The sequence below is a fragment of the Dermacentor silvarum genome, chromosome 4 (assembly GCF_013339745.2).
Source record: "Dermacentor silvarum isolate Dsil-2018 chromosome 4, BIME_Dsil_1.4, whole genome shotgun sequence".
NCBI classification, from domain to species: Eukaryota; Metazoa; Arthropoda; class Arachnida; order Ixodida; family Ixodidae; genus Dermacentor; species Dermacentor silvarum.
Window position 1 is genome coordinate 97206582 of NC_051157.2, and position 27559 is coordinate 97234140.

Below are 27559 nucleotides of genomic sequence, written 5' to 3' on the forward strand. Positions count from 1 at the left end.
AAGTCCCATCAAATCAATCTTCGACTGCCCCTGTCTCACTGTCAACCCTCCCTTGCTTGCCCTTCCCTTCTTCATCGCAGGTCGGTCCCTGCTGGCAAGAGCCATGCGCCACATGCCACTGGTCCCACGCATGACGCTTCCACACCAGCGCCTGGTGGCAGCTACCCGGCACCAGCAGCAACAGCCGCCCACACACCGCTTCCAGTGCACCTACTGCTCCTACTCAACCAACTATCAGACCAACCTCAACAACCATGTACGCGTGCACACAGGCGAGCGGCCGTTCATCTGCCAGCACTGCGGCCGCACGTTCAGCCGGAACGAACACCTCAAAAAGCACCGGTGCCGTGCTGCCGAAGCAAACAGCTTCGCGACGTGACGGATACCAAAAGCAGCGTGCGCCCCACGTTTTGGCGCCTGTTAGCTAACTGTTAGGCTCAGCAGTTTTTGTTCAGACTAGTTGGTGCAAGATTACATCTTGAAAACAGAGCTCAAGTGGAACCTGAGGACAGAGGGGCACAGTGCATTCATTATTGTTTTGTTCTTCTGTCCTGGAGGTTTTGTACCAGTGCTGTTTTCATGGTGTTGGCTCACTATAAAATCAGTGTGTGCGTCCTTAAAATTGGTTGAAACAAGTGCAGTTTAAAAAATGAACGCTGATCATCAACCTCATTATGTGGGTAAACATCCTATAGGTACTATTGCGAAGAAACAAAATGTGAACAAGTTATGGCTAACTAGCATACATTCTTAATCCATTACCACGTTCTTCACCGCTTCGTGCAGTGTGAGCATTGATTTTAGCTTTTAGTTTGACGTCTGTAAAATTTTTGCCATGTTTGACTTGTAAGAGATTTTCTGCTTTACGCTTTCCCATACCTGTTCCGTTTGTCCACAGTAGCACAGTCTTTATCAAAAGTACACAGGCCACATTGCCTGCAACTGGCAGGCTGACAAAGGCTGTTTAAGAGAGTTCCTGTTGTATGCCGTAAGTTCCAACACCCTGGAGAATGAAAAGAACTCTCATATTCACCATTCAGAAGTCTGGAGTGTCAGGAACACCATGGAAACCGCCGCACGGCTGAGTGAAATATTTGGTAAAGGCACGGTGTGGCCTGTATACTTTTGACAAAGGCTGTACATATATATCCTTGTAGATATCTACAAGGATTGCACAGCAACCTTGGTTCTCCACAAGAAAAGTAGAAAGTTACCTATCAAGAAAGGGGTCAGGCAAGGAGACACAATCTCTCCAATGCTATTCACTGCATGCTTAGAAGTATTCAAGCTCTTAGACTGGGAAGGCTTAGGAGTGAGAATCAATGGCGAATATCTCGGCAACCTTCGGTTTCCAGATGACATTGTCCTATTCAGCAACAATGAGGACGAATTACAGCAAATTATTGAGGACTTTAACCGAGAAAATGTAAGAGTGGGTTGAAGATTAATATGCAGAAGACAAAGATATTAGAGAGGTTTAGCTTGTCCGGTAATCGGGTAAAAGCGGGCGGTCCGGGCGTTGGGGCGTGTTAGCGGAACCGTAAAAGTGAGCGGCCTGTATGGTGCTGTCACCTGGTGGCGCAGAGCTCAAACTGACAAATACAGCTAATATTGCAGTAACCAAGTGTATTCTACTTTGCTGCTGATGTAAATTTTCGGCAGCAACACGATTACGCCACTGCCGAAAATTTACACCAGCAGCGAAGTAGAATACGCTTGGTTACTGCAATATTAGCTGTTTTTGTCAGTTTGAGCTCTGCGCCACCAGGTGACAGCACCATACAGGCCGCTCACTTTTACGGTTCCGCTAACACGCCCCAACGCCCGGACCGCCCGCGTTTACCCGATTACCGGACAAGCTAAACCTCTCTATTGTTCAATAGCCTGGCAAGGGAACTAGAATTCAGGATCGCCAGTCAGTCACTAGAGTCTGTAAAGGAGCACGCTTATCTAGGTCAAGTACTCACGTGGGACCCTGATCATGAGAAAGAAATTTATAGAAGAATAAAATTGGGCTGGAGTGCATACGGCAGGCATTATCAAATCCTGACTGGGAGATTACCACTGTCGTTGAAAAGAAAAGTATACAATCACTGCATTCTACCGGTGCTAACATATGGGGCAGAAACTTGGAGGTTAACAAAGAGGCTCGAGAACCAGTTAAGGACCGCACAAAGAGCGATGGAATGAAAAATGTTAGGCATAACGTTAAGATACGGGAAGAGAGTGGTGTGGATCAGAGAACAAACGGGGATAGCCGATATTCTAGTTGACATTAAGCGGAAGAAATGGAGCTGGGCAGGCCATGTAATGCGTAGGATGGGTAACTGGTGGACGATTAGAGTTACAGAATGGGTACCAAGAGAAGGGAAGCGCAGTCGAGGACGGCAGAGAACTAGGTGGAGTGATGAAGTTGGGAAATTCGCAGGTGCAAGTTTGAATCGGCTAACGCAAGACAGGGGTAATTGGAGATTGCAGGGAGAGGCCTGCGTCCTGCAGTGGACATAAATATAAGCTGATGATATATATATATATATATACACACACACACACACACATGCATACACGGTCATAGAAAGTTAGAAAGCAGGGAAAAAAAGGTCATATTATCTCATTGTGTAATTCTGTTCCGGTACCTATTGTCTTGGCTCAGTGTCTGTTCTTATACTGAGTAAAAATGTTTTGGGGTAATTTGTCACGGCGGCCACATTCCGTATAGGGGAATGCAGGACTCCCGATGTAATGAGATTACTCTTTGCATTAATTAACCATGTATTAAAGCTAATCTGGCTTGCATGGCACTCTTTTTGCCATTAACATCACATATCATCATCAAACTAATCTGAAGCCTTCCTCCACTCTGGCATCTCTTGCTGCTCATGGGTTGCCGTGGAAGATAAAAACTTATTAGCCATTTTTATATTTCTATGCTTGCATCTAGTTTAAAATGCATGCCTTTAAATGAAATATGTGATAGTCAGCCCATTATGTTTTTTTCTTGCATCCTTACCTGCAGCATGTGACAAATTATGCTAAATAGGGTATTTTACATGAATGAAGGGTTAATCCATGATTAAAGCACAATTTATGACATATGCGGCCACAAATAATGTGACAAAAAAAGCCTTTTTTTTCCCGCGCTTTTCTTAAGAATTGCACATTCTTCGCTTTATCATGCGGTAGGCCAGGCTCATACCATCCTGCTATACCATCTTGCTGATTATATAATGAGCCATGAGGTAACTGTATCAGAGGAATCCTGTTTTAGTAACAAGCTACTAGTCCAACCACCTGTGGCTTGCAATGTGGTGTCATTTCTGCAAACACATAGTGTGTCTTACATGCAACCATTGCCAGAGACAGTGGCATGTAGTCACATTGTGTTCTGGCTTATTTAAAGACTGACACCGAGTAGAGTATGCCAGGCTCTTTAGAAGCACATATGGAAGGAGGCAAATAGTCACATCTTTATAGTGCGAAGGAAAACATGAACCATGGCTTAAAAGACTGTCTGGGCTAAAGAAAGCATGCTGCGATTGTGTCAGAAACGTATATTCGATCCAAATGGGGTTTGTGTCCCAAAAAACATAACTTGTCTCTGTTGCTCCGAACTGCCTTTACTGGCTTGGGAATGTGGAGCTTAACATGAAAGCCACTTGGAAGCTAGTGATTACTGATGTTACTTCAGGGAACAGTGCAAGCTCAGTATCTCCTTTGTGTTGCTTCTTTTGTCTTGTTACTCGTAGTTCTTATGTGAGTATTTGCAATCGGGAAATTGAAAATGGAGTTTCTCTTTGTAGCAGTCTCTTGCAGGTGTGTTTTATCAGATTTATAGAGTGCACATGATATTTAAATTGTGTGTGCTGCCTGAAGCTTCAGAAAATGAAAACAAAGAAAGACATTTGAGAAGGCAGAGGAGCAAAAACTGTATCCAGCAAATGAAGGAGCTTTAAACTACAGTTTGGCAGCTGAGCACTTAACTGCCCAGTTAATTGAATAATGATATTAGTTTTAATTAGATTCCTTAATCACTCAAAGGTATGCAAGCCAAATGAACCAGGCAAGCTCTCTTTAATTAATTTCTGCATCACTTGCCTGTGCAAAGCTTCTTGTGTTGAGATCACCCACCATTATAGTTGCAACAAGTGTATGTTGGGTGCAGCTTTAATGTCTGCTAATCTGCAGAAAAACCTTCTTACACAAGCAAACATGAACAGACTTTCTTTGCCTCTGGGAAGAGGCTTCTAGCCTGTCGGTGTTTGATGGTGTTTTGCAGCGTTGGTGATGTGACAGTAACAGCAACAGTTTGATCAGTCTAGTCGTCATTTATGTGTTGCACATATAAATCAACACAGTTGAATAATTAATTATTCAGTTGAAGAGAAGGTGGTGCCTAATTGAGCTAAAAAAATCAACATCTAGCACTAATCAAAAGGAGATACTGTTGTTTTGGTGAGCTTGCATAGCAGAAATCATTAGTGAAAAAAAAAAAAAAAAGAAAGAAGACATGGGTCAAGAAAAGAAAAACAACACAGCCGAATCTTGTACTAGTTGACACTCTCAGGGCTTTCAGTTTAGCCGTACTTGAGTCTTACTGATAGTGTACGCTTAGAGTCAGCCCTAGGAATTCAGGAGATTGTCACATAACGCTGAACGTCCAGACAGCATTACATTGGGTATGCAGTCTGACTGATGTGGGCCTATGATTGGCTGTTTTCGAGACTAGTGTAGTACCACACTGGACAAGGACATAGCACTGGTTTGATTGGACAAGATTTGTCTTTTACTTTGAGTCACAGGCTTGGAGTTTGAGTGGTTGATCGTGCGCTTGCTTCTAAACAAGGTCTGCAAACTTGTGCCAAGTGTAATGGGTTCTGCCATGCTCGGCTTGTTGCATCCGTCTTTTCACATTTAAACATCTAAACAAAAAGAAGCAGTCACCAGGTGTTTGGTGAACTAAGTAGACAGATATCCTGCCACACAGGTATATGAGACGTTTGTTAAACAATGATATTGCTGCATTCTAAAATGATGATTATGCAGTACTTGCCACAGTGGCTTCTGCAATGGCCACAGAGAGAAGCAAAACGAACATTAAAACATTCTAGGGTAATTTTGTATGCATACATTTTTGGCGTTTTTCTGCAGTGAAAGCTAGACAAAGGCTTTGAAACTTGACAATTGTGGTGACGTCCTCGGTTTACATTTATTGGCGCTTCAAATGATTATTGCATTAGCCTTACACTCATTGATTTTGTGAGTATTGTGTTTTTTCCTGTGTATCATATGTGTGTTTTATTATTTAATATACGGCCAAAAGCTGTAGCTAGGTGTATAGTTAAAAAGCCAGTGGTGTATGAAACTGCATCATTGCATTTTCTTTAGTTTTATGCTGTCACAATAACTATACTTGTTGCTTGCGCAACGCTTTTATTTTTAGCTGCTTAGGGTATGACTCTGTTCAGTGTAATTGTGCTGCATTCTCAAGCATCAGTGTGCTGGGAATTGCATGCTTTGTAGTCACGGGGACTGCACACTAAATTGTGTATGTTAATGTGCCTCCTTTCACAACCATGCGGTAAAGCTGCAAGATGTGCTTTGTTGCTTGAGCTTTTGCTCGAGGTAGTGCTTGAGATTGAGCTTGATGCTGAGCTCAATGCTGTGACATGAAGGGGCACACAGTGCAGGGACATGTGCATTTTCATGATCAACTCTTGAATGACTGACAAGTGGCCTTAGTGCCCACTTTCAAGCTGAGGGAATGTGAAGCAGAATATACCGAATGCTGCATAAACGAGGGAACCAAACGTTAAAGGCTCTTCGTTCCAGCTTGACCACTGCCTCAATAGTGCTCAGATTTCACAAACGAGTTGCATTTTGCAGTACAAATTGTTTTAACACCGTGTCCAGATACAGTGCTTGCTATTTTATCCAGAATAAATTGTAACTGCTCATCAGCTGCGGTGGTGAAGAATAAAAAGAGCAATTGTTTCAGTGGAAGGCACAATGGTGCCATCTGAAGGAAACAATGAGAGAAGTGGAGATCTCACTTGTGCGAAAACATGATGCACAGCACATTTCGCCATTACAGGGACAGATAGCACCATTGTTCTGTAGCTCGGAAAGTACATTTTTTATCTGGAATCATGGCAGATGACTTGTAATTGGGATTCATTCTAGTACAAACAGACAGCTACAGCATTCAAATGTAGCATTAAACAAAAATTGTGTATAAAATGCCACCTCTGTGCGAAGTTCAAGCACTAGCGAGCTGAAGTTAGCCAGAGGAGCTCTTTATGCCTGGCTTCCATGTTTAATCAATATACTGTAGGTTTCACATCGGTCCAGTTGCTTATGTGGAAAGGAACAACTCCCTCACTCTTGATTAGCCAGGCTGTTGTTTTCGCCACTGTAGTATTTTTTTTTTTTTCCTTGTGGCAAAAAGGTTTTGTCCAATAGTGTTAACTTAGCGTAGGGGTCACTTTAATATTATCGGTTTCCTTGGTTTACGCATTTCCAAATTGTTTCTTGTGAATGAGGCAGCTCGATCAGTATGCAGTTATCTTAACAGTGGCCATTATGATATGTGAGGTAGTGAAAGAGTAGGATGTCTCAATTTCTTTCTTTGCTTTTTGTTCTTTCTCCTTTTGATCATTCATTCGGAAGTTTTACCGTGGGAGGACGATGGTAGCAAAAGATAGCAAAGAGCTTGCAAAGGCGGAAAACTTTTCATGTCTCGTGTGCCACCAAAATAAAATTAAGAAATAATAATTAAAGCAAATGATTATGCACTAATTATTGTCTTGGCTAATGATATGATAGTGAATGACATGAACATCTGGCAACATAGGCAACATTTCTATCTAAAACTATCTCCTCGACAGGCAGACCTGCTTCCCAGTTATCGTATGCTTGTTTGCATCTTTTTTAGGTTTTCTTTTTTTGTTGTTTTCTTCCGATGGTGCTTTGCTCCAATATTTTTTTTCCCCGCTCTATAGTTTGCGTTGCACGTGCAGGTGTAGGTCTAAAGAAACTGGCAACGTAATGAAGCTCAGCAATTCGCTCTATCTTTTTTTTTTCCTTTTCTAAAAGATTGACATTATGATTGTTAACCTGGCTTGTAAGCATAGAGTTTCCTATAAAAATCATTTAAGCGAAATCTGGCAGTTTCGTCTACATGGACTGAAAGCATGGCCAGTTCAGTCAGTCTGGAAACGACAGGTAGTGAGTAGATTTGCCTAAACTCTGTCTTCTGGCTTCAAACAACTTAGTGACATAGCAAATTTATTATTTTGAACAATATATTATAAGTGCAAGTATTTGCAATGATTATACATGTGCGTGCAAAGCCTCATTGCCTTCACACATTTAGAAAAACATGATTGCTTGGAGATATGGGTAAATAAAAGCAGATAAAGCTTAGTAAATGAAACAACAAGAATGTTTTAAGCCATAACTATGAAGATTAGACAGATCCATGTCCATCAAAATTCATGTTCATCGTGTCAGTCAAAATTCATCAATCCCATCATAGCTGAATGATCAACGCTCAATGATCAACACCAGTGTTTGCTCTAGTAATTTTAGTAGGTAACGCTAGGCCTCTAGGCAAAAAGAAAATGAACAGAGCATCAGGGTATAACAAGGGGGAGCTGCCAAGCCAGACAGCTATTTGCTCAACATCATGTTTTCTCTCTGAAAAGTGCATATTTTATAAGCTTTTGAGAAGCTGACAAAAAGGAACTAGCACTAAGCTTCTTCAGTTTACATTACAGTTTGGCTTCTTTTCTAAATTGTTTCTCTTAGTTCAGAAAATATTGGTGTGCTAGTTGGTTTGCCATAATCATTCTAAAGGCAGCTCACTTGTTGAGACATGAGCAAGCACTAAATCACAGAAACGTGAGCGCTCACCTGAAAAAAAAGACACCGAAGGGCAACTGGAACATGTGTCTCTTTTGTCTTTTCTTCTTGTCTCAACAAGTGCACTGCCTTTACATTGATATTTGTTATTGTTAACCCTTGTAAAATGATGCTGAAAGAAATATTGTGCAAGTTGTCAAAGCAGTGTTCTCGGAGATGCTGTAATCTGCCTCAAATGCAATTTGACCAAATCTTTTGACTTCCTTACAACAGACTGAAGTTTGCGATTTGCTTTTTGTCATGTTGCTACCCAACAGACTTCATAATCGGTACACCTCTATTCCTTTTTACATAGCGTTGTACTTGTCATGAGTGAAAGTTGCTTCGATGCAGCATGGTTCAAGATGTTGCTGTGCAATACATTGAGACTTCAAACATGGCCCTTGCACTGTTTGTCCTTAGAAATGGGCACAATTTTTGACACTGATGCAACTGTCCTTTTGCTACAAGTGTTTGAAAGACATTGTGTTGTGTTGAAGTGAGTCATTATTTGGCGGTTACATGAAGCAACCCAGTTTAATTCAGTTTCTTCTTCGTTTATGATATGACTTCATCTGCCTGTGTCACGCAAGTTCAGGAAACAAAACATGCATAGTAACAAAAGAATTCTGGAATTTTTGTAGGAGCTTTTCTTGGGCCAGTTCTACCGGTTCTGCCAGTTCTTTTGGCGTTTTAGTTTTTCTGTGAGGTTTTTTGTTTCATCCTAACATTCCTAATGATGCACATGAGAAGACATACTGATGTATTCCAGACACTGGGAACACCATTCCATCCATGTGTCAATTTTGTGTCTTGAAGAACATATGTTTTTTATACTCAGTTTGCAATACTGCAGTGTCCGCACCTACCGGACAGTTCTGCCGAGTTCAAATGTTGTGCATTGTGCGAGTGTCCAATGTTGCCTTTCTTGTGGCTGGTTTTACAATGCAGAGTTGCTTCTTGAAGTTGTATAGATAGTGCTTATATACTTTTATGCCTTAGCTAGCAGAAAGAGGTGATGTGATGGTTGGGTTTGGTGCTTCAGAGTTTTTCTTGATGTAACCCACTTAGTGTGGTTCTTTGCCTCTTATGGTAGTTTATACATGCTGCGGCAATATGGATCAGGCAAGTGGTCCACGCCGCATGACATTGTTGGACTCTGGACTCTCGTTGTTGGACTAAAGGGTAATGGACGTGTGTATAGATCAAAGTGATATTGTTTGCCCCCTTTTTTCATATTTTGATAAAATGCTCACAGGAAAGAAAGTGTGTGTGCTTCTGGAGTTCTTAACACTGCGTACCCCTCAACAGTTTATTTACACCTTACCTCTCTAAGTATCTCTAGATTATACGTACATAAAGTGTCTATCGCTTATAGATACACATAAACACTGTAGACACATTCGATAATTCTGGAGTTGAGTACCAAGTATGAAATTACTTCTTGCTAGTGTGCAAAAGAAAAACTAAAGCCAAGTTCTCCGCAACCTGAACATAATACTGAACTCCTGTGTCAGCCTAAACAGGATTCACCGAAATGCAGCTGTTGTCATGTTTGGCTAAGCATTTGGGTTATGCTGGTCCTCACTTGATGCCATGTGTAAAACAAAACTTTTGAAAGTTTTGTGTCTCCCGTTGCATCTTCCTAAGAGCGGAGCTAATTTCTGTTTTACAAGCATCAGCAAGCTTGGTACCCTATTTACCGAGTTCATTCCTTATCGGCAAATTTATCACGTCTGCTTTTGGTCGCCATTTCAGACTTGCCCGTGTACAAAGAACGTAAAGTTTGCATATACTTAGCTTTATGGATACTGTACATCTTGAAGCTGAGGTATATATGCCCAGCCTTATTATCTCAGGTGATACATATTATTACCTAAAGTAGGCTGGATATTTAACTTAAATCGGGCAATACTAGTGGTGCTGTGTAGATGTCTTCAAAACTGAGCATCATTATCAGCTGCTTACCTGCACTTGTGTTATTGTTGTACTCCATAAAAGTGCTGATTTCTAGTAGCATGCACAGTGCCGTTGTCTTAAAACTCAAACATTCGGCGTATTGCCTAACAGTCATCGGAACACTTTACTAAGGGCGTAGTTTGCATTGAAGGCAACAGATGAAACCATGTATGGAGTTTCGCCTGCAATATTTAAATATGAAGTTTGCTTTCTGAAAGGTTTGCTTTTAAACCCCATTGTTTGCAATACAGATGAATTAGTTACCGGAATAATTAATGTATTGAATGAGTGAATTAACAAGTCCGTAAGGTGTCAAAAGCAAGCAACTATTTTTTTGTCACTTACTGAGTGTCTTCTCAGAAAACATTTAGTAAGAGTTACATTCGAACAGCCTTTTTTTTCCCTCTCTCTTCATAAGTCACCTCTGCAGTCTGGAAGAACTCCATCCCTGTGTTATTGCTTCATGTGAAAGCATGCGAAACTTCAGTAGCTGCAACACCATTGGTTTGTAGCTGCCAAATAGCTGTGAAGCAAAATTCCACACGAAGGCATATCTGTCTGTATAAGACCTCGCACTGTGTAGCTGGGATAACTGTGACTGGGGCATTGAATTGGTACTGCTACATCTTCTATTTTCTTTCTACTTTTAAGGTATTAAAGAACAAACAAGAAGAAAGGAGACTACAGGGGCTAGTTACTAAAGCATTTTATTCATGAGTAAATTTACTCGCAAATTAACAGCTTTATGCAATTGATGGTAAGATGCAACACTGCATGTTGCCAATTGGCAGTGCTGAAAAGATTTTGCCCAAGTCTCACTCCTTCGTCACTTGACAAACTATGTGTTGAAACTTACTGCCATAAGTGATGGGCCCTTTACCCCAGCTCAGGGAAAGTGTTTTATGCAGGCAGACCCCGAAGCTTCAAATGTGTACTTTTCTTTTTAGTGGAGAAATAATATTCAGAAAAATATGAACATGCAGTGATGATAATGGTAAGTCCATCTAGTGCATGTAGTCTCCACGAATGTGTGATTCGGTAAGTGTCTATGTGGGTCTTTTGCCTAGTGCTCAGACAAGTGTGTATCACTTAACGCCTATTAATATCCGTATCTATCCTTAGGGTTGCAGGCCGCCCCTCACGATCTGTGGAGATATGCACTGGAGCCGAGAGGCGTGGGGCCAAAGCGCTATCAGTGTCGATTCTGCAGCTACAGCACTGAGTACTCGACGAACCGACTCCACCACGAAAGACGTCATACCGGCGATCGACCATTTCGGTGCTCAAGGTGTTCCAAAGCCTTTAGTCGTAAAGACCATCTGAAGCGTCACAGGCAGGGCCACTGCTTGTCCTGTCGGGACTAACGGCAGCGTTTACATTACATGAAACCTGATATTTGGAGTATAGTCAGAAAATCTCCCTGCTTAAATGGTTGCACAGTTTCAACTGTGCACATCCACACAAAAGGCCTTTCTGAACACAACATAAAAAGTCTTTGGTTATGTCCCTACGACTAAAGCCGATAAAGTTGTTGTAAAAGTGCTGCTTAAAGGTGCCTGCACTGGTTATCAAATATTCATGCATCACACTTTATCCTGTGAATGCGTTATAGGAGAATCGTGGTGCAAGACAATTTTAAGCAAAGCTTTGTGTGTGGTGTTTTCAGGTGCATTCTGGGTACTTCTCAACTTTGCGAGGCACAGCTTCTGTGTGCCATGATTTGCAAGAAATGCAATGTGAGAAAGATATGCTATGTTAGTGGCTTTTCACAAATGGGAGAAGCATTAGGGGTTTTTATTATGTCTTTCCTTGAAGCTGTTGCAAGTTCCAGAGCAAGGGATTCTTGAAAGATATGCATTGACTTTTTACATTGTTGTGCAGAGGTAATATATTTTCATCTAACATTTGTTAATGGTTCTGTGAAATGACTGTGTGTTTGAATACAAGTGTTGCCGTGCAGTTTGAAATAAGAAATAAAAAGTCTGCTAGTCCAATATTTATGGTTGGCCAGAACATGGCCAATGATTGTTTAAGTGCAATACCTGTGAACACATCAGAAATGTTTGACATTCATTGGCTCGCAAAAGAGTTTGATAGATATTAAGCAGAAAAATCACTTTAATGTTTGTGTTTGCAAAATGTTTTTAAGTACATGCCAGAAAGGAGTTGACTGTGTGACTGTGAGCGGGTTAGTTTAGTTCATGTTAACAGCAAGCACCTGTGTGATAAGATAATGTTCTGCTTTCAGATATGTGTTACTACCTATGAAAACATGCCATTCCTTTCAAGCGAAGTGGATTTTATACAAAACTAATTACATAAAAATGGGGTTCCAGCTTTATGGTGTTGTTACAAGGGCTTTCAAAAAACCTTTCACTTGGTAAACTAGACCAGCTTAAGAGGTCATCATAATTAAGTGATTTTGCTGTTGATACTTTTGCACTCTGCTGTTTAGGATGAGATCACAGGTTCAATTTCCATCGGTGGCAGTTACTTACCCATGGGGCGCAAAATGGTTTCTCACTGATGTGCTTAGATTTCGTGTGCATTGAAAAACCAAAGTGGTGAAAATCGGGAGCCCTCGGTTACGGCATGTCTCTTGGCCCTTACCGTAGCTTTAAGACATTAGACCACACTTGCCAATCGATCAATCACTCATTAAACAGTGTTTCACTTGCTGTGATAATAAAGAGTTTTAGCCAGTACATATGCATTTTAGTGGAATGCCGGGGCACAGACACGAATGGCAGTGCTGGTCATGACGTGTGGGGACGCATTACTTTAACCAGAATTCTGTTGTGTGGCACTTCTTGGCTTGTAAGCATTCAGTATTGGAAAGTTTGCATCACTGAAAAAAAAAAAAAAAAAACACCTTCATGCCAGCAAAGAAGTGTAAAAACCACAGAATACTATGAGAGGTCCATGTTGTTTGGTTGAGTGCAGCGTCACAAGATGTCGCCAACATCGCTGCTGTGCTCAGCTTCATTGTGTTATTCGCTAAAACAGTAACACTAAGATGCATATGTGCCAGCTAACACTTTCCATTAACTGAACTTTTTTTGCTGGAGTTGAATGCAATTTATTGTCGACGTACACTTCACTTTATGGGCACAATGTGTGGTCACTATCAGTTTGCTGGTGTGCACTATCATAACCCTCCATATGGGCTTACAGAACGAGTCATTTTTGTTATCATGGATTCCTTTGTGATGCCGTCTTAGTGTATACCCCTCCCCCAGTGTCGGGCAGCAAACCAGCTGCAACCTGGTTAACGTCCCTGCCATTCCTTTTCTTTCTTTACATGGCAACAGCTTTGCTGGCCACACATTTGCAGGTGTTAGTTAAGGTATAAGTAAGGTCCATCAACCAGATGCGAGTTGTTTAACCTTTAAGGGAGCAAAAGTTTTGCTTCAGATGCATTTGTTTCCGACTGTGTACTTCTCTGTGTTGAAAGGAATAAGTGTTGCATTTGCCAATCTCATAGAGGTATTTGTGTTTATGTACAATGATTTGCATTCCATAAATAATGCCTGTTATAATCGTTTGTTTTAAAAAGACTATGACATTGGTGATGAACATTTGACCGGTGAGAACATGATATTGTGTTTGTTATTAAGAGCCTACACGCATGAAATAGTGAGGAGTTTTCAGGTTTGTGTGTAGTAGGCATAAATATTGTTATTACACTTTTGGTTTGCACTAGTTAAAAAAAAAATGTGTTTTTATCAGGCTTAGAAGTAAGGAGACCACAAATGGGATTGCATGACTGGTTGCAGTGCTGGTACTAGCATTTTTTTAATGCAAGAAGTTGGCAGAGGTAGTGGAGATTCACATTAATGGAGTTGGTACCGAAGCAAGACTGGCAATACATCACAAAAATCTCCCACACAGTGAAAAGAGCGAAATAACTTTAGAACAGGGAATTGACCAGGACTACGAAAGTAAAATCACTAGAAAACAGGGAAATTTAGAACAGAATAAGACAAGCAGCCAGTCTGATAAAGTCATTAGAAAACAGACGGAAATTTAGAAACAGTATTAAACAATGATTGGTCTGATAAACTTTCAGCCTGCTGAATGACTGAATATACATATATCACTGGAAGCTTTGGTCATATGCGAGTGTTGATAGTTTATAGGTCTGCAGAATATGTTTTTTTTTTGGTCATTTAATTGGGTTCCCAGATGCCCACATATCTCCTTGTTGAATTTTACTAGAATGTGTTAATTTTCATTACATTTTTCAACCAGTTGTTTTTTTTTTTACCTGGTGCAAAACAAATACAATGTCATTTATTGCGCTTTGTATGCTGTTGTAAACAGCAAAAATGCTGTTTGACTATTTATCATGTCAATTTAATTTATTGTTTCACATCAATGCCATAAACAGAAAAATGCACTTTTGCTACCTTACAAATTAAACTTGGAAAGTGAGCATGTTTTAAATTACCTGTATGAAATTTTAACCACTGACCCGTGGCAGATGACGCCAATCCACCTCTGCAGGTTCCTTGTTCAGAAAGGCTGACATTACTTTTGTGGGAAATTGCTGTTCACTCAAGTAACAGAATTTTACTAATTAGAATTTGATTAATTGGAGCGAATGACGCGGCCAACTGAATGTAGTCAGTGCTCAAGCCATGTATCCTTAATATAAGCCCTGAATTTTGCACCAGTTTCAGGATATTTATTCCTCAAACATGCTACAATATATGTTGATGTCAGGTGTTATCCTGAGGAACTTTCTTAGGACGTTGTGGGGCAAGACTATGCAGAACGCCAATGTATCCTTAGTGCACATTGGGGCTGATCACCTTTGTTTGTTATTATAACACGAGCCCTAATGTGACCAATTGGAATTAGTTTAGTCAGGAAAGTTCGGTTCATCAGCTAATTGAAAATTGTAATTTTCTTCATCAATGTAATGCTGGCCTCTTCAAGTAACCAAACTGCAGAGGCTTCTGAAACGTTATAATCAGCTGCTGAATTTTTTTTTATTATTATTTGGTGCCTATAATTTAAAGCATTTTATGCAGTGAAAATGTTCATTACGAGTATCATGAACCAAATTTCACTTTACCAACAGGCAACATAATTTATAAATTATGTTGATTGGAAATAAAACAAAACAAAAGCTTGTGGGGGTACTTTCTCTCTCATATGTGCCTTCAAAGTGCACTTGACGAGTGGATGTGTGGTATGTTGCTCTATTGTATGAAATGTGTTCATAGTGCACATCAAAGAGGGGAGCTCTTAGGCTGTGCTTGCAGACGCGTTGCTTTCCTGATTCTTTGAGCTTTGGAAAGGGGGCCGGGGTTGGGGTAGTGCTGTGAGAAGTATGATCTGTTTGTAACAAACTTCTGTATGTTGCATTTATTTTTTAAAAATAAACACACAGCACCCGTCCAGCTGCCAAAGGACCTGACCCTAAGGCAGCTGCAGTCGCCGTGCGGCGGTCATCACAGAAGCGGGAGTGGTGGCAAGCAGCGCAAATTCCCCTGCGAATACTGTCCATACACAAGTGACTATAGGTAGGTATAAAAACGACGAAGACTACGCACGTGAGTGCTGAACTCGCAACTACAAGTTCATTAGTGTGTGCACGCGCGCGTGTAGACACACATACACAGAACAAATTGAAAAGGAATGTTTAAAGATGAAAACTGAACACACACAACAGAGCCTTCTGGGTACATCAATGAAAAGCCAAAAACAAGAAAGCCGAAAGATCTGTCCGAAGTCAAAGTACAGACTAAAGAAAGATGTGCTCTTGTAAAAACAATTTTTTTTACCACCAAGGGCAACTGACAATTTGCTAATGCATTTGTTCCCTTCCCTTTCAATACTAGATTTCCCCCATGTTATGGTCCTTGTGACTAAACAAAATTGTTATTTCGTCTGTTATCAGATGACATCCGTGCCTTCTACAACAGTCAGGTCAAACATTAAATGCAGTCAGTCACTCAGTGTGTTGATCAATTGAATCAATCAAGTAATCCTAGCTATGGATTAGAAGACCCACTCCAGCGGCTACGAAGTAGTGCTGCTGAGCACAAGGTCATGGGTTCGATTCCCGGCTACAGAGGCCACATTTCAGTGGGGGCGAAATGCAAAAACACTCGTGTGCCATGCTTTGGGTGCATGTTAAAAGATCTCAAGTGATCGAAATTAATCCAAAGTCCTTCACTACAGCATCCCTCATAGCCCACCGTGAAGCTTTGAGGCTTTAACCCTCTGCAGTCATATGCATAATTACCCAATTTGTGGTTGCTCCAGTCACGAGCCGTTTTGCGCATTTGGACGCCACACAGAAAAGCATTCAGGTAAACGGACACACGTTAAGTGATTTATTTCACAAAACTTACTTATTCCTGAGGCTCTCAACAGTACTTGAGCATTGCAGGGTAGCGCTCGAAGCACTCTCCTGGGTGGAGGCCAGGACTTGCATTGCAGGTCTGTAGGGTCCTCATAGTCACTGTCTTCTAAAGACATCTGAGCATGTTTGCTGACTGTCTGAAGGCAAAATATATTCATCCACAGCAATAAAATCATCATCTGTTACTGACTTAGGTGAATATTGCCCATAAAATTCATGCGCAGAAAACACCGCCAACCTGTTGGCACCTTGCGCCGGAAATTGTGTTAGAATCCCTTCAAGCATAGAGGAAGAAAGAAAAAAGTGCTGAAAGTGCTGCCCTCATCTAGAGACATTGCAAAGTGTACTTATTGGAAATGTTCTCGAAAGCTGGCGTTACCAACCCAAATAACCAGCAAATGTGAGCACGCGCACGTTGGCTGTTACCCAACATCTGACTGGAACGGATATTTTCGCGTGCTGGGTGGGGCCAGACTTGTGACCGCAAAGGGCTAAAATCCCACAATTTCAGTTTTAATGGATGGGGCCTATGTTATGCAGTGGTCATGTGTGCACGTTGCAGCTATTTTCACTTGATGCAACAGTGAAGAGTGCGTGTGACCTGAAGTGCAGGTACACGAGTTTCCTCCGAAATTGGTGGCAGCCCTTTCAGTGTGCATCTTTTGCTTTCCTCTGTATCTTGTACAGGGCCAAGCTGAATCGCCACATGCGGCTGCACACTGGCGAGCGGCCGTACCAGTGTGAGGTGTGCGGTCGAGCGTTCACCCGCAAGGACCACCTGCAGAAGCACCTGCCCACCCACGACGGCCGCGTGCTCAAGGACAGCCTCTCAAGTGACCACCACCATCATCACAACAACAATGGCAACAGCAGCGTAGCCTGCTGCAGCTAGCTTTCTGGGCAGCCTGCTCAGCGCCAGCTCCCAGCACCCATACAGGTGCAAGCTGTGTGGCCGTGGCTTTATTCAGAAGCACCATTATGAGCGCCACGCAAAGACTCATGATGACCACTTTGTTGACTATTAGTCTCATCTTGCTGGCCTTTTGTTCAGCGGCAACGGCTTTGCCAGTGCTGTCTTGTCTGAGCGCATAGCCTCCCTTGTACAATTCTTTGCCTGCTGGGTCATTTGAAAAACTTGGAGTGCGCTTAAGCTTCGCCTTTAAGAGTGGAACGCGATGGCGTTATTGGATGCCGTTGACGCCGACACCGACACCGTATTTTCTGCGACATGGGTCCCTATCAAAATTTAGAAATGCTCGGTTTTCAACATTCCCCTCAATGTTGCCTAGAACCAAAGTACAGCCAAACACCATCAGAATTGGAGGATGCTTAAGCTTCGCCTTTAAGAGTGGAACGCGATAGCATTCAAAGATCCCTGGCTTGTTATCAGGCTTCTTTCTCGTATATTCAAATTACAATCCGACTCTATCACGTCTATAGGTTGTGGTTAAGTCGTACTTTATGATTTTTCTGACGGATTTTACTTTGAGAAATTAAATTTTTGTTCACTAATGCTATGCGTCATGTGGAGGACCTGTGTGGTCGGGGTGGTTCGGGATGATGTGGTTTGGCATGATCATTTCCTCCAGACGCCGATGCGTAATGCCGACACCTACGCCGACGCCAGGTTTTCTGCGACACGGGGCCCTTAACGCTGTCGCGTTAAAACACTGGAAAAGCACTGCTAGGTGAGGCATACAGTGCCACTGTTGACCATGATAGTTGTAGCAGAGTTCAGATTTCTATGTTAATATGACTATTGGTGGCAAATGATAGCAGCAACAACAAAGAATACAATAGCAGGCAGCATTTGAAATGTAGCTTGCCGCACCACTTCTTTATGGAAATGTCTACGAGGCGCTCTTGTAACATCTGTTAAGGGACACGTTGACTTTTCTCTTATGCCATCACAATTGCTAGCACTCTGTGACAGTTATGTCAAGGTTTTAGTTGCTGCAGATCCAGAGACTCTACATTGTGTGGATGGCAGCCTGTAAGACAAGGGAATGTCTGGGCTGATCTAGCAGGCATTGGGTGTACAAAAGAGGCCATGGTCGGGCTGCAGCCTACAGAGCTGGTGTGGTGATGTCGACAGCTTGCCCAACAAGAGGTTTCGATTCATACACTAATTTGACCAGATATCAAGTGAGTTAATGTAAACTTGAAAGTGGCACCTCTAGGTTTCAGCATTTTGTCTTTGTTGCTTTGTTATCTGACAAGCTTGTCTCGACCAAGTGGTTGCTCTTTAGCGCTTCGCTGTGTTGGAATCGGGTAGAGTGACATCACTTGAGTGCATTGCTGGGCGTATTCGGACGTCCCTCTATGAAGTATAGATAAAACCAGTCCAGAGAGATGAGCGCAGAGACAAAGGAAACGGTCTGTCAAGCACTGGAGGTTAGGATGTCCAGTGTGTTTGTCCTGTCACCTTATAAGTCTCTGTCATCATCCCTTTCGTGCTGGTTTTATATATCCTGTAGAGATGCATCAGCTGCATTTATGGCAGTTCAGACAGGCAGTCACATAGTAACAACTGGTGCTGTGCCACAAATAGGCATCGTCGGCCTTTGATTCTTCAGCAAAGCCAATGACTTCAAGCAGAGTTAGGCTGAATTGATCACTAAGCAGGTTTTGTGTCTTTGTGAAATACAGATGATGCGAAACGTAGTGCGAAAATAATTGTTCATGAAATTGCTGCAAGAATCCACGTCTTTAAGACGGGATGCCCTCGTCTACTTGAACTTGACTATGGATTACTGCTGTAAATCCTTAGTTTGCACCTGAAACTGCCTATTTTGCACAACATAGAAAGTGCAATCATTCACAGACATTCACATGCTGGGTTGTATGTGGACGGTAGTTCAAGTCTTATAGGCTCTGATTACGGAGAGGCCAAGGCTGTCAAGGGAAGTTATTGTGTCCAAGAAACACCTCCTTAAGCCTTTGATGGTTGGCTTTGAAGCAAGCCAGAATCAGCTTGTCGTGAAGAGGCTGCTTGCTTTCTGGCTGGTCTGAGCCGCTTTCCTCGCCTCTGTGAAAGAGCCAGGATGAAGTGCAATGTTGTGAATACTGCTGTTGTCAATCCAGCTTTGTACAGTAAGCAGGGATCTTGCTAGCAAACTGGTGCTGTTCTTAGTGTTTGCGTACCCAGAATTTGTGTGATGAGCTTGTCAGGCCCAGTCTATTTGTGTGTGACTTGATGTGATGTTGTATGCGTGACTTAATTAATGGCCCACCGCTAGATTTTTATGCAGTTCTCCGAAGCTTTGCTTTTTTCAGTACAAAGAGACACACACATCACAGCGATTAATTATGTTATGGATTCATAATGCAACCAACGTTCTTTCATCGCACTTGATCTTTGCAGTGCAATGCCACTAGTCAAACACATAAAAGCTGTTTTCAAGTTGCAGTGCAATTTTATCTCGTTTAGTGCCATGTGCTTACACCTTCACCAGCTCCTGATGTGCTTTCAATATGTTTTAAGCACATTGCTTAAGCACTTCCAAAACGATAGTTGAATGCTGTGGTGCGCCAGTCGGGTTCATAGACAGCTTGCTGCAACAGGACTAGAGCGACTTCTTCTTCATAGTGGTGAAGATTGTTTCGCTGCAAAATTCTCGACTGACAGGCTTCCTTGTTTCCTCTTTTTCACCTTCATTGCTGTCACGCACTGTCTCTCTTGAAGTAAGAGAGAAAGAATCTGTTAAAGGAGCTTTGTTGATGTTGCAATCTTTTAAAAAGGTTTTCATAATGGATGCTTGGATTGGTTTAAACAGCACAAAAAAGTACTCCGCATACATTCATTCAGCCCAGAAATAAGTTACTTTGGTTCAAAGGACTTGAAAGTGTCTATTTGGAATACATATTGGAATCCAGTTGTGATTTGCACTTTCATTTGGTTACCTCGGGCTAAATTTTACTAGGAGCTACAAGTCAGCTTTCTTCTGTAGCAAGCCAGCCTGATGTCCTGCCCGGTGCAATGTTGAGAAGCCGCATCTGCATATGTAGTTGGTTCACAGCATGCTTTTTGCAGTTGTACTTGTTTATCCCTGTCTCATAGTCTAATGCCTGCAAATTGCATTGCACAAGTGGAAAAATGAAACCTGTTGCGCTTACCCAAATGATCGAAGGTTCTACATCCTGCACATATACAATCTTTGCTTTAATGGCAATCTCAGTACTAGCAATCTGTTGATAGGGGTAAAACATTTTCCGACAATCTGATGATATACTGATAGAGCACTCATATTTTATAGACAAAAATATTATTGTTACAAATAAGTCAACACATGCAAACGCTTTACTCCGTTTTATGTCAGCTTATTGTCAAGAAAGTGAACCAGAACTAAACATCAAGTGCTTAAGAGAATTGCATCTGAAGCTTTCACAACGCATCTTAAGCATTCACAAGCCAGTTGAGGTGTTCAGTGCCATATCGTTTGTGACTGACTCCGCAGGCAATCCTTAGGCAGTACTGATCTCGATTTGGGAAGTACAATACTTCGCTCGTGTGACAATCTCGTTTAGTACGAGCCATGGTCATCTGACCAGCAAAGTGTTTATGTTGAGGCGTTAAGGCAATCTGTCTTTAAAAACTATATCTGACGATGCTATGGAGTAACTTGCGAGCGAAAATACTTAGTCTCGGAGAACTTGCTTGCAACTAATTACTTTTTACTTTCGTCACTTCAGCGCACTTCGGCACAAACAATGTGTCACTTTTCTTTTTGTTTGTTTTGCCTTCGCAGAATATAATTCTGAGTAAGTTTCTGTATTGAGTACAGACTGAAGGTTTTTGCTTTTCTTTATTTTCTTTTTACATTCTTTTTTTAAACTCAGGGTGAACCCAGAGAGATGAGAGCTCACAGAGACTTTTTAAGTTTGAATTTCACTATTTGTTGTTTACTGTAAGCTCTGTTTCGCAGAGTGCATTGATATTTGTTCATACTGTTTGGAAAGAGTGCAATCCTGTAGTCAGATTTTGTTTTCAGTGTTACATTTGAACCCTAATGTTGCTTTCCCTCTCTCCCTCTTTTGTTGTTATTGCAAAACTGCAATGTGTGTCACTTAGCTGCATTTTTGTGGTGCCATATCTATTTAATTTATTGTTATCTAGTTGTCAGCAATGTGCAAGCTGCACAAAAAAAAAGAAAAGTTAAGTGGAAGGTGCAAACCAACTTATTCCAGGAGTGGTAGTAATGTATTTTAAAGACGATAAGTCTTTCTTGGGCTACGTAAACGTGAAAAACTTTGTCTGTCTGTCTGTCACTTGATGTAACCGCCCGGCCTAAAGTGTCAGTCTTGGATTAAACCAAGCATCAGGAGAGGAGGTACAGAGAGCGAGAGTAATAAATAAATAAAATAAACTTTCTTGACGAGGCGGGATTCGAACCCAAGTACCCACGGTCCGAAGGTGAGCATCATAACCACTAGGCTATACACCCACGCTTATAGAACATGCATTTATGGGAACCATATGATTGCGTTTCAATCAATCAATCAATCAATCAATCAATCAAATTTTTAATATTTCACAAAAAGCTTTTACAGATAGTGGTATACAGAAGGAGGTCCCATAGTAAAAACTGAATTGGGACCTCCCACAATTGTAACAGAACTTGCTATGGCGAGAGAAAGAGAGAATGAGAGCGAGAGAGAGAGAGACATTTAAAGAAAGAGAGAGAGAAAGAAAGAGAAACACAGATGGAGAGAAAGAGAGACAGAAAGAAACGAAAAATAAAATGCTGCAAATGAAAAAATCAACGCGTTAGAAATGGTTTCGAAGAGACGCTACGCGTTAAAAACAAGCCGACTGAAGCCACGGCTCTGTAGCCAGCTTTAAGCCAACCGTAATAAAAGGTCCCAACAGATGGCGCAAAAGCAGGGTGAACTCGGGAAATTTTAATTGAATTCAGCAAAACCTCCATTGCATCCATCAGGGGAGGAGTAAGAGGAGAGGGGAAGAGCGTGAGGGGTGAGAGGGGGAGAAGAGAGGGTGTTACGTATCAGGGGCGGCAGAAGACTATCGTCTTTCGACGTCATTTGCAGAGAAGCAAGCAGATTTTTCTTTTGTTTTAGCGGTTGCTTGTTTTTTGTCATCTTGTTTTTCGAATTGTTCTAAATAAAAACCCAAGTTTCTTGTTTGTCCTGGCCGCACATTCTTTTGTGGTCTGGGACAGGTTTCAGTCAGCGTCTCTTATTTTGTACTGCCAGTGCAAACATAATGTGATCCTATGTCACAAAGTTGTTTCAGAGCATTTGCGTGGTTCTCAGGCTTGTTTCCTTTTTCTTTTTCTAAAACGTTTTAGTTTTCAGTGCTTTTTAATATTCTCAGCTTGCTGAGAATATTAAAAAAGAAACAAAAACGGAGAGTACGAAAGAAAAGGGTATTCCCTTCTGTGATTGTTTCATCGTAGTTCTAAAATAATTTCAGATTGCATCATGTTGATTTGCTTGTTTGCGGTGTGAGATCTTTTCTCCTGTTCGACAGCCTCAAACCTGACAATCCTTTTAGCAATGATAGGAGTATGGTATGGTTGACGGGTCTCTTCAAGTCCGCTTCTCCAGCCTCTGCTCACCTCGGATCTCGAGCCTCTCTGCTAGCAGAATAGCAGAACTGCTGCACTTATGACATAAACTGGTGCTAACTCTAGCTTTTTGTTAGTTTTTTTGCACTGTCGCAATGCAGCCACATACACTTATAGCTTGTTTGAAGCCGTGTTTTATTCACAGGGGCTATTATGCAGTGAATGTCAGTTTAATCTGCTTTACTGTGAATGTAGAACTATCTACTGCGAGGGCGTTATGAGTCACACCTGGGATTTCACTGCTGCTGAACTGCTGTGCATTGGATAACTATCACTGGCTTTAAGTACGTGCCTCCATCTATGAAAGGAGATTGCCCACGTCAGCCTATGAAAATGCTATCTGTTACAGCACTACCTGTTGAGAAAGTTTCGTTTGTTTGGTTGTGAGTTCTCATCCCGACTCTTCTCTATGAATGGTCGGTTCGTTTACTTCTTACTCATTTGATTGATGATGCTATGGTCCTTGAAAAGGCCAAATAAAAAAAATTATGTGCAATGTACCTCATTTGCAAAATTATTAGTGAGAATTGAGAAGCAATTTATGCAATTTTCTTATTATTTTATTATTTTAGCCAAGCTCGTTAGTCAAATCATGCAGTTCTGTATATTGTTGAAACTTGTACTATCATGTACAAATCAAATCTGAAAGGTATAGAGCAGAACATTGTTCATAGATAACGGATCAAGAGTGCAATTTTTCATTTTCTATTTATCCAATTGCCAATTAAAGTTTAAGCATCAAACTACATGACATCACCTAGAGTGGCCAAAGTGCAAATAAAAGAACATATTCTAGCGTCGGCCTAACCTTTTTCATGTCATTTGCCCACAAAAGTACATCATCATTACCTATTCGCAAAATAATTCCCTTGTCATAATCTGATTAAGCTATACCAGGCTGCCAAATTGTGCCCTCAACCACAGACTCTATGGTCAGTATGTAAATTGTGTGGGCATGTAGAAAATAAAGAAATGCGGTTTCCCACCCACATAATGTGACAATGTAAAGCTTTGATGTAAAGATATTTAAACTTGTAGCCCCATAATGTGATGTTAACTTTTTTTTTTTATCCTCAAAAAACACTCTTGTCAACACATGCCAAAGCCCAGATTGATACCTGCACAGTGTAAAAGCTATTTATTCAAGAGAGATTAATATAATGCAAGTTAAATAGTGTTCTTTTTGTGGAACCATGTACAGCCTCGTAGTATCAAGGTGTGCTACATCGTTTATCGCGAAGGTGTACAGCACAGATGGTTGTAAACAGAACTATGTACTATGTTTGCTAGTGGAAACAGAGAAAAAAAAAAAGAAAACATTTATTATATTGTGTGAGTGTCCCCTTGTAATCATATATCATGTTGTCAACATAAATAGCCAACTCTGTAATATGTCTGAAGGCCATGAGTGTGAATCTGTTCATTGCGAAGTACAATGTTTGTGCAAGCTGCTCAGAGTTATTTGCCTTGGCCTTCCTGTAATGCCCCTGTTGCTTGTCAACTGATGCAGTTTCTGCACTATTACTCTGCTTTTACGACAACTGGATAACAACTGAGACTGAACCTGCGGATTCCCTTAGCCTCCTGCAAGCAAGATGTCTCAGAATTTCACTCATTGCTTGCAAACGAATTATCATGAACTTGTTTTTTTCTCTACCTAAGTTGTTGCAGAGCTTAAGGAAAGACGATTGTGAAGCGAGATAATCATTTCAGATAATCATTGCAGAAGTTTGCAGATTTAATGTGTGCGCCTGTCGAATAAGCAGCTGCTTTCCACATCTATTGTCTGTCTATGTCGTAAAGAGTAACAATTGAAGCAGGCATGCTTTACAGGTAGCAGGAGGTACATTAAAGGTTACTTCTTTTTCATCTTTGATAGACCCTTGCAAAACTTCAGTCAGCCTCCCTGCAGAGGGATATAGCTTGCACTTTGCGAGAACGGAATGTCTGTGGCGTAAAATATCTTGTGTAGCACTTTTTGTGAGGCGGATGCATGCGTGCTTGTTATATGTACCTGCCACACAAAAATTTCCACCGTTGCATTCTCTTCCATAACAACGCTGGCAGGACCCTGCACCTAATTTTTTCCCCAAAGAACACACTGCAATGTTACAGTGCAGGAAAGCTGACATTGGAGAGAGTTCGGCCGATATGTACACAATTTAGTGTTACCGTTATTCTGGAATGCCGGCACAAAAACGTGAGCAGCTGCACTGGTGGTGACATCTGGTGACTTGTTCAAACCAGGACGTGCCGGAATTTTCTTCTGTGTGACACTTATTGGCAGGAAGAAGTATAACATTAGAGAGTTTGCAGCACTGTGAGACCATTATGCCGAAAGATAAATTGTGCGCAGCCACAAAGTGAAATAAGAGGCCCACACCATTTAGACGAGCAAAGTGTCACCAGGTGTCGCCACCAAAGCTGCCGTTCAGGTTTGTCTGCTAGTGTTTTGGTAAAATGGTATGCACTACAGTGTATGTGTATGCATTCTTACTAAAATGCTCTGTTGAAGTTTTGTAAAGGGTCCATCACGGCAGTTGGCTATCATTTGGCTGAGCAACATTGCTGCACAGACACAGTAAGACTGCCTGGCAGTATGCTGTATACATGTTATTTCTCTTGATGATCAGTTTTACTCCTTCTTGGAAGTGTGCTGCCCATTTGAGCTCTGTCCATTCACGTCGAGTTGGTATATTCTCGGGTGAAAGTTGCTCAATATGTGTTTCCTTGCCTTATGTGCTAGTGTACCGGTGTGCCACCATGTTAAAGGAAATGTATTGAAATGTATCTCACAGTGTTCCCATGTATTTTGTGTCTGTTTGTATGTGTAAGTGTCTAAGTGAAAACGGCCACAGCAGTTCATTACAAGAATTAGGGCAAATCATGTGGCATAATGCCTCTCTCTTCCCATCTTTTTTATGTCCCTTTCGTTATTTTTGCCACTTTTTTATTTCATTCACTGTTGCTAGTCAAACTGGTGTACAAATCCTTACAGTGTTAAAAAAGTTATTTCAGGTTGACCACTGGCTCACCAGCGCTGAATTCTGTGGTTTAGTTTGTACAGTAGTATGTTTGGCATTGGTACTCGTCTGGATTTTCTCGTAGAAAAGAAAAAAATGCTGCCGTGTGTGTGTGCAGCAGTCAAGAAAGCTAGTTCAGCATGTCAAGCGATCTGCATAGAGCCCTTTCCAGTGCTTTTGTGTTGCTCATTTCGTTTTATTTGTGGGGGAAAAGTAACATGGCAGGTCAGTGATATAGGGAGACTCCATAAGCAAGTGTTGAGGCTACTTCTCTTCACTGACTGAGCACACTTTACATTTACAGTTGATTTTAATTTATACCAAATTAAACAAAGAACTACCAATGCCTGATGTGCTGTTGCACAAGCTAGACCATATAAGTGGATATCCTCTTAAAATTAATTTAGTAATGAGTCAGTAGTATACATGAAAAAATTTTTAAAGCTGTTGGCATAAATGCACAAGTAACTGTGCAACTGCCAACAACATTTTCAGCAGATGGAAGCCGTAAAGGTCAACTTATTGTAACCAGGCATTCAGCCTTGAATTGGAAAGTGCATTCTTGACTCGCTAACAAAAGCTCCCTAGCAATGCCATTATGTGTACTGAACTGTTGCAAGTGCCTGCGAGGCATCTCCTTAAGAGCACTACAGTGATGGCAACATGTCTTCTGCATCGGCTTGCAACAGTCCAAATGGCACATCTTTTGGCTTTGCAAAGTAAATAGCGAAAGACATTCAGTCAGATACTTGAGCACTTGGGGCACCCCTGAGTGTCTGGCTGTTTGCTTAGACCAAAAGAAAATTCGGAATTTTTATCGGCTTCATTGATCTGAAAGTTTGTGCGATGGGATGCATCTGCATTCTTCATTTGGAAGTAATCAGACAAAGAAAGGAGCTTATAGTGATATGTCCACTGCAGTGCGAAGCTTAGCAGATTTGAAAGAATGTCATACAGTTGAATAATGTGTTTATATTTGTTAAACCTTACTCTGGCAAGATGCAAAAAGGTGCTCATGGAAAGTACGCAGTGTAGAAAACAATAAGCTAAAAACGCTAGAATTTTAGCAAACTAATCAGGAAGGTTTTATATTTTGAAGATGATGTTTAGCCCTTACTTGCTCATGTGTAATCATAGCAACGATGTTAAAGCTTTCATTTAAAAGGTGTATCTGTTGAATGAGCTGCAATTGAGACATTGGAGCCAGCACTACTGCTTATGTAGAGCTCCATGTTCCTTAATGAGTACAACACAGAGAAGCAGATGAAACAGTGCTGCACATTGTCTGCTTCCGCGCGGTTTCTGTGCTGTTCTCGTTAAAGATGCATGATCACATCTCATATATTCGTCTTTTCTGTCTCTTTTTGCCAGCATGGGGGTTATGCACTCTTTTGGATTTTGGCGTCAGGAATTCACCTAAGGCTATGGGTTGGTTCTGACTATATATAGTATAGTCTTGCCTTTTGCAGATCACTTTGTTGGTAGACGATTTTGTCATTACACTGCTCGCAGCACCATTTCTTTATGCTATCGATTTCTGGGCCGTTAGGGCTGCCCGACTATGAGAGCGGCGAGATTTTACCTTCCGGTGACTCTTTGGTTGTGGTTAATGCTACTTTCTTCTCGTCGGTGTCCAGTCCTTACAGTAAAACAATTTGTAGTGAATTTATGTGTTCAATCTATACCCCTCGTGTGCGACTTTTCTGTTCGCCAAA

General features: G+C 41.4%; 1 protein-coding gene across 1 annotated transcript; it reads left to right on the forward strand.

Moving 5' to 3' along the window:
* LOC119450398 (oocyte zinc finger protein XlCOF15-like) lies at window positions 1–26242 on the forward strand. The gene is made up of 3 exons (XM_037713835.2): window positions 1–376; window positions 15184–15389; window positions 16922–26242. Exons 1-3 carry the CDS (start codon window positions 104–106, stop codon window positions 17124–17126), a joined length of 684 nt encoding a protein of 227 aa, XP_037569763.2. The 5' UTR covers window positions 1–103; the 3' UTR covers window positions 17127–26242.
* Window positions 26243–27559: the final 1317 nt, after the last annotated feature.

What these genes read in the sequence shown, in the direction of transcription:
- LOC119450398 (XM_037713835.2), top strand. Translation starts at nt 104, where the DNA reads ATGCGCCACATGCCACTGGTCCCACGCATGACGCTTCCACACCAGCGC. An exon ending in AAGCAAACAGCTTCGCGACG is followed by an intron (nt 377 to 15,183) that starts TGACGGATACCA and finishes GGGTTGGGGTAG; the next exon opens with TGCTGTGAGAAGTATGATCT. An exon ending in CCATACACAAGTGACTATAG is followed by an intron (nt 15,390 to 16,921) that starts GTAGGTATAAAA and finishes TATCTTGTACAG; the next exon opens with GGCCAAGCTGAATCGCCACA.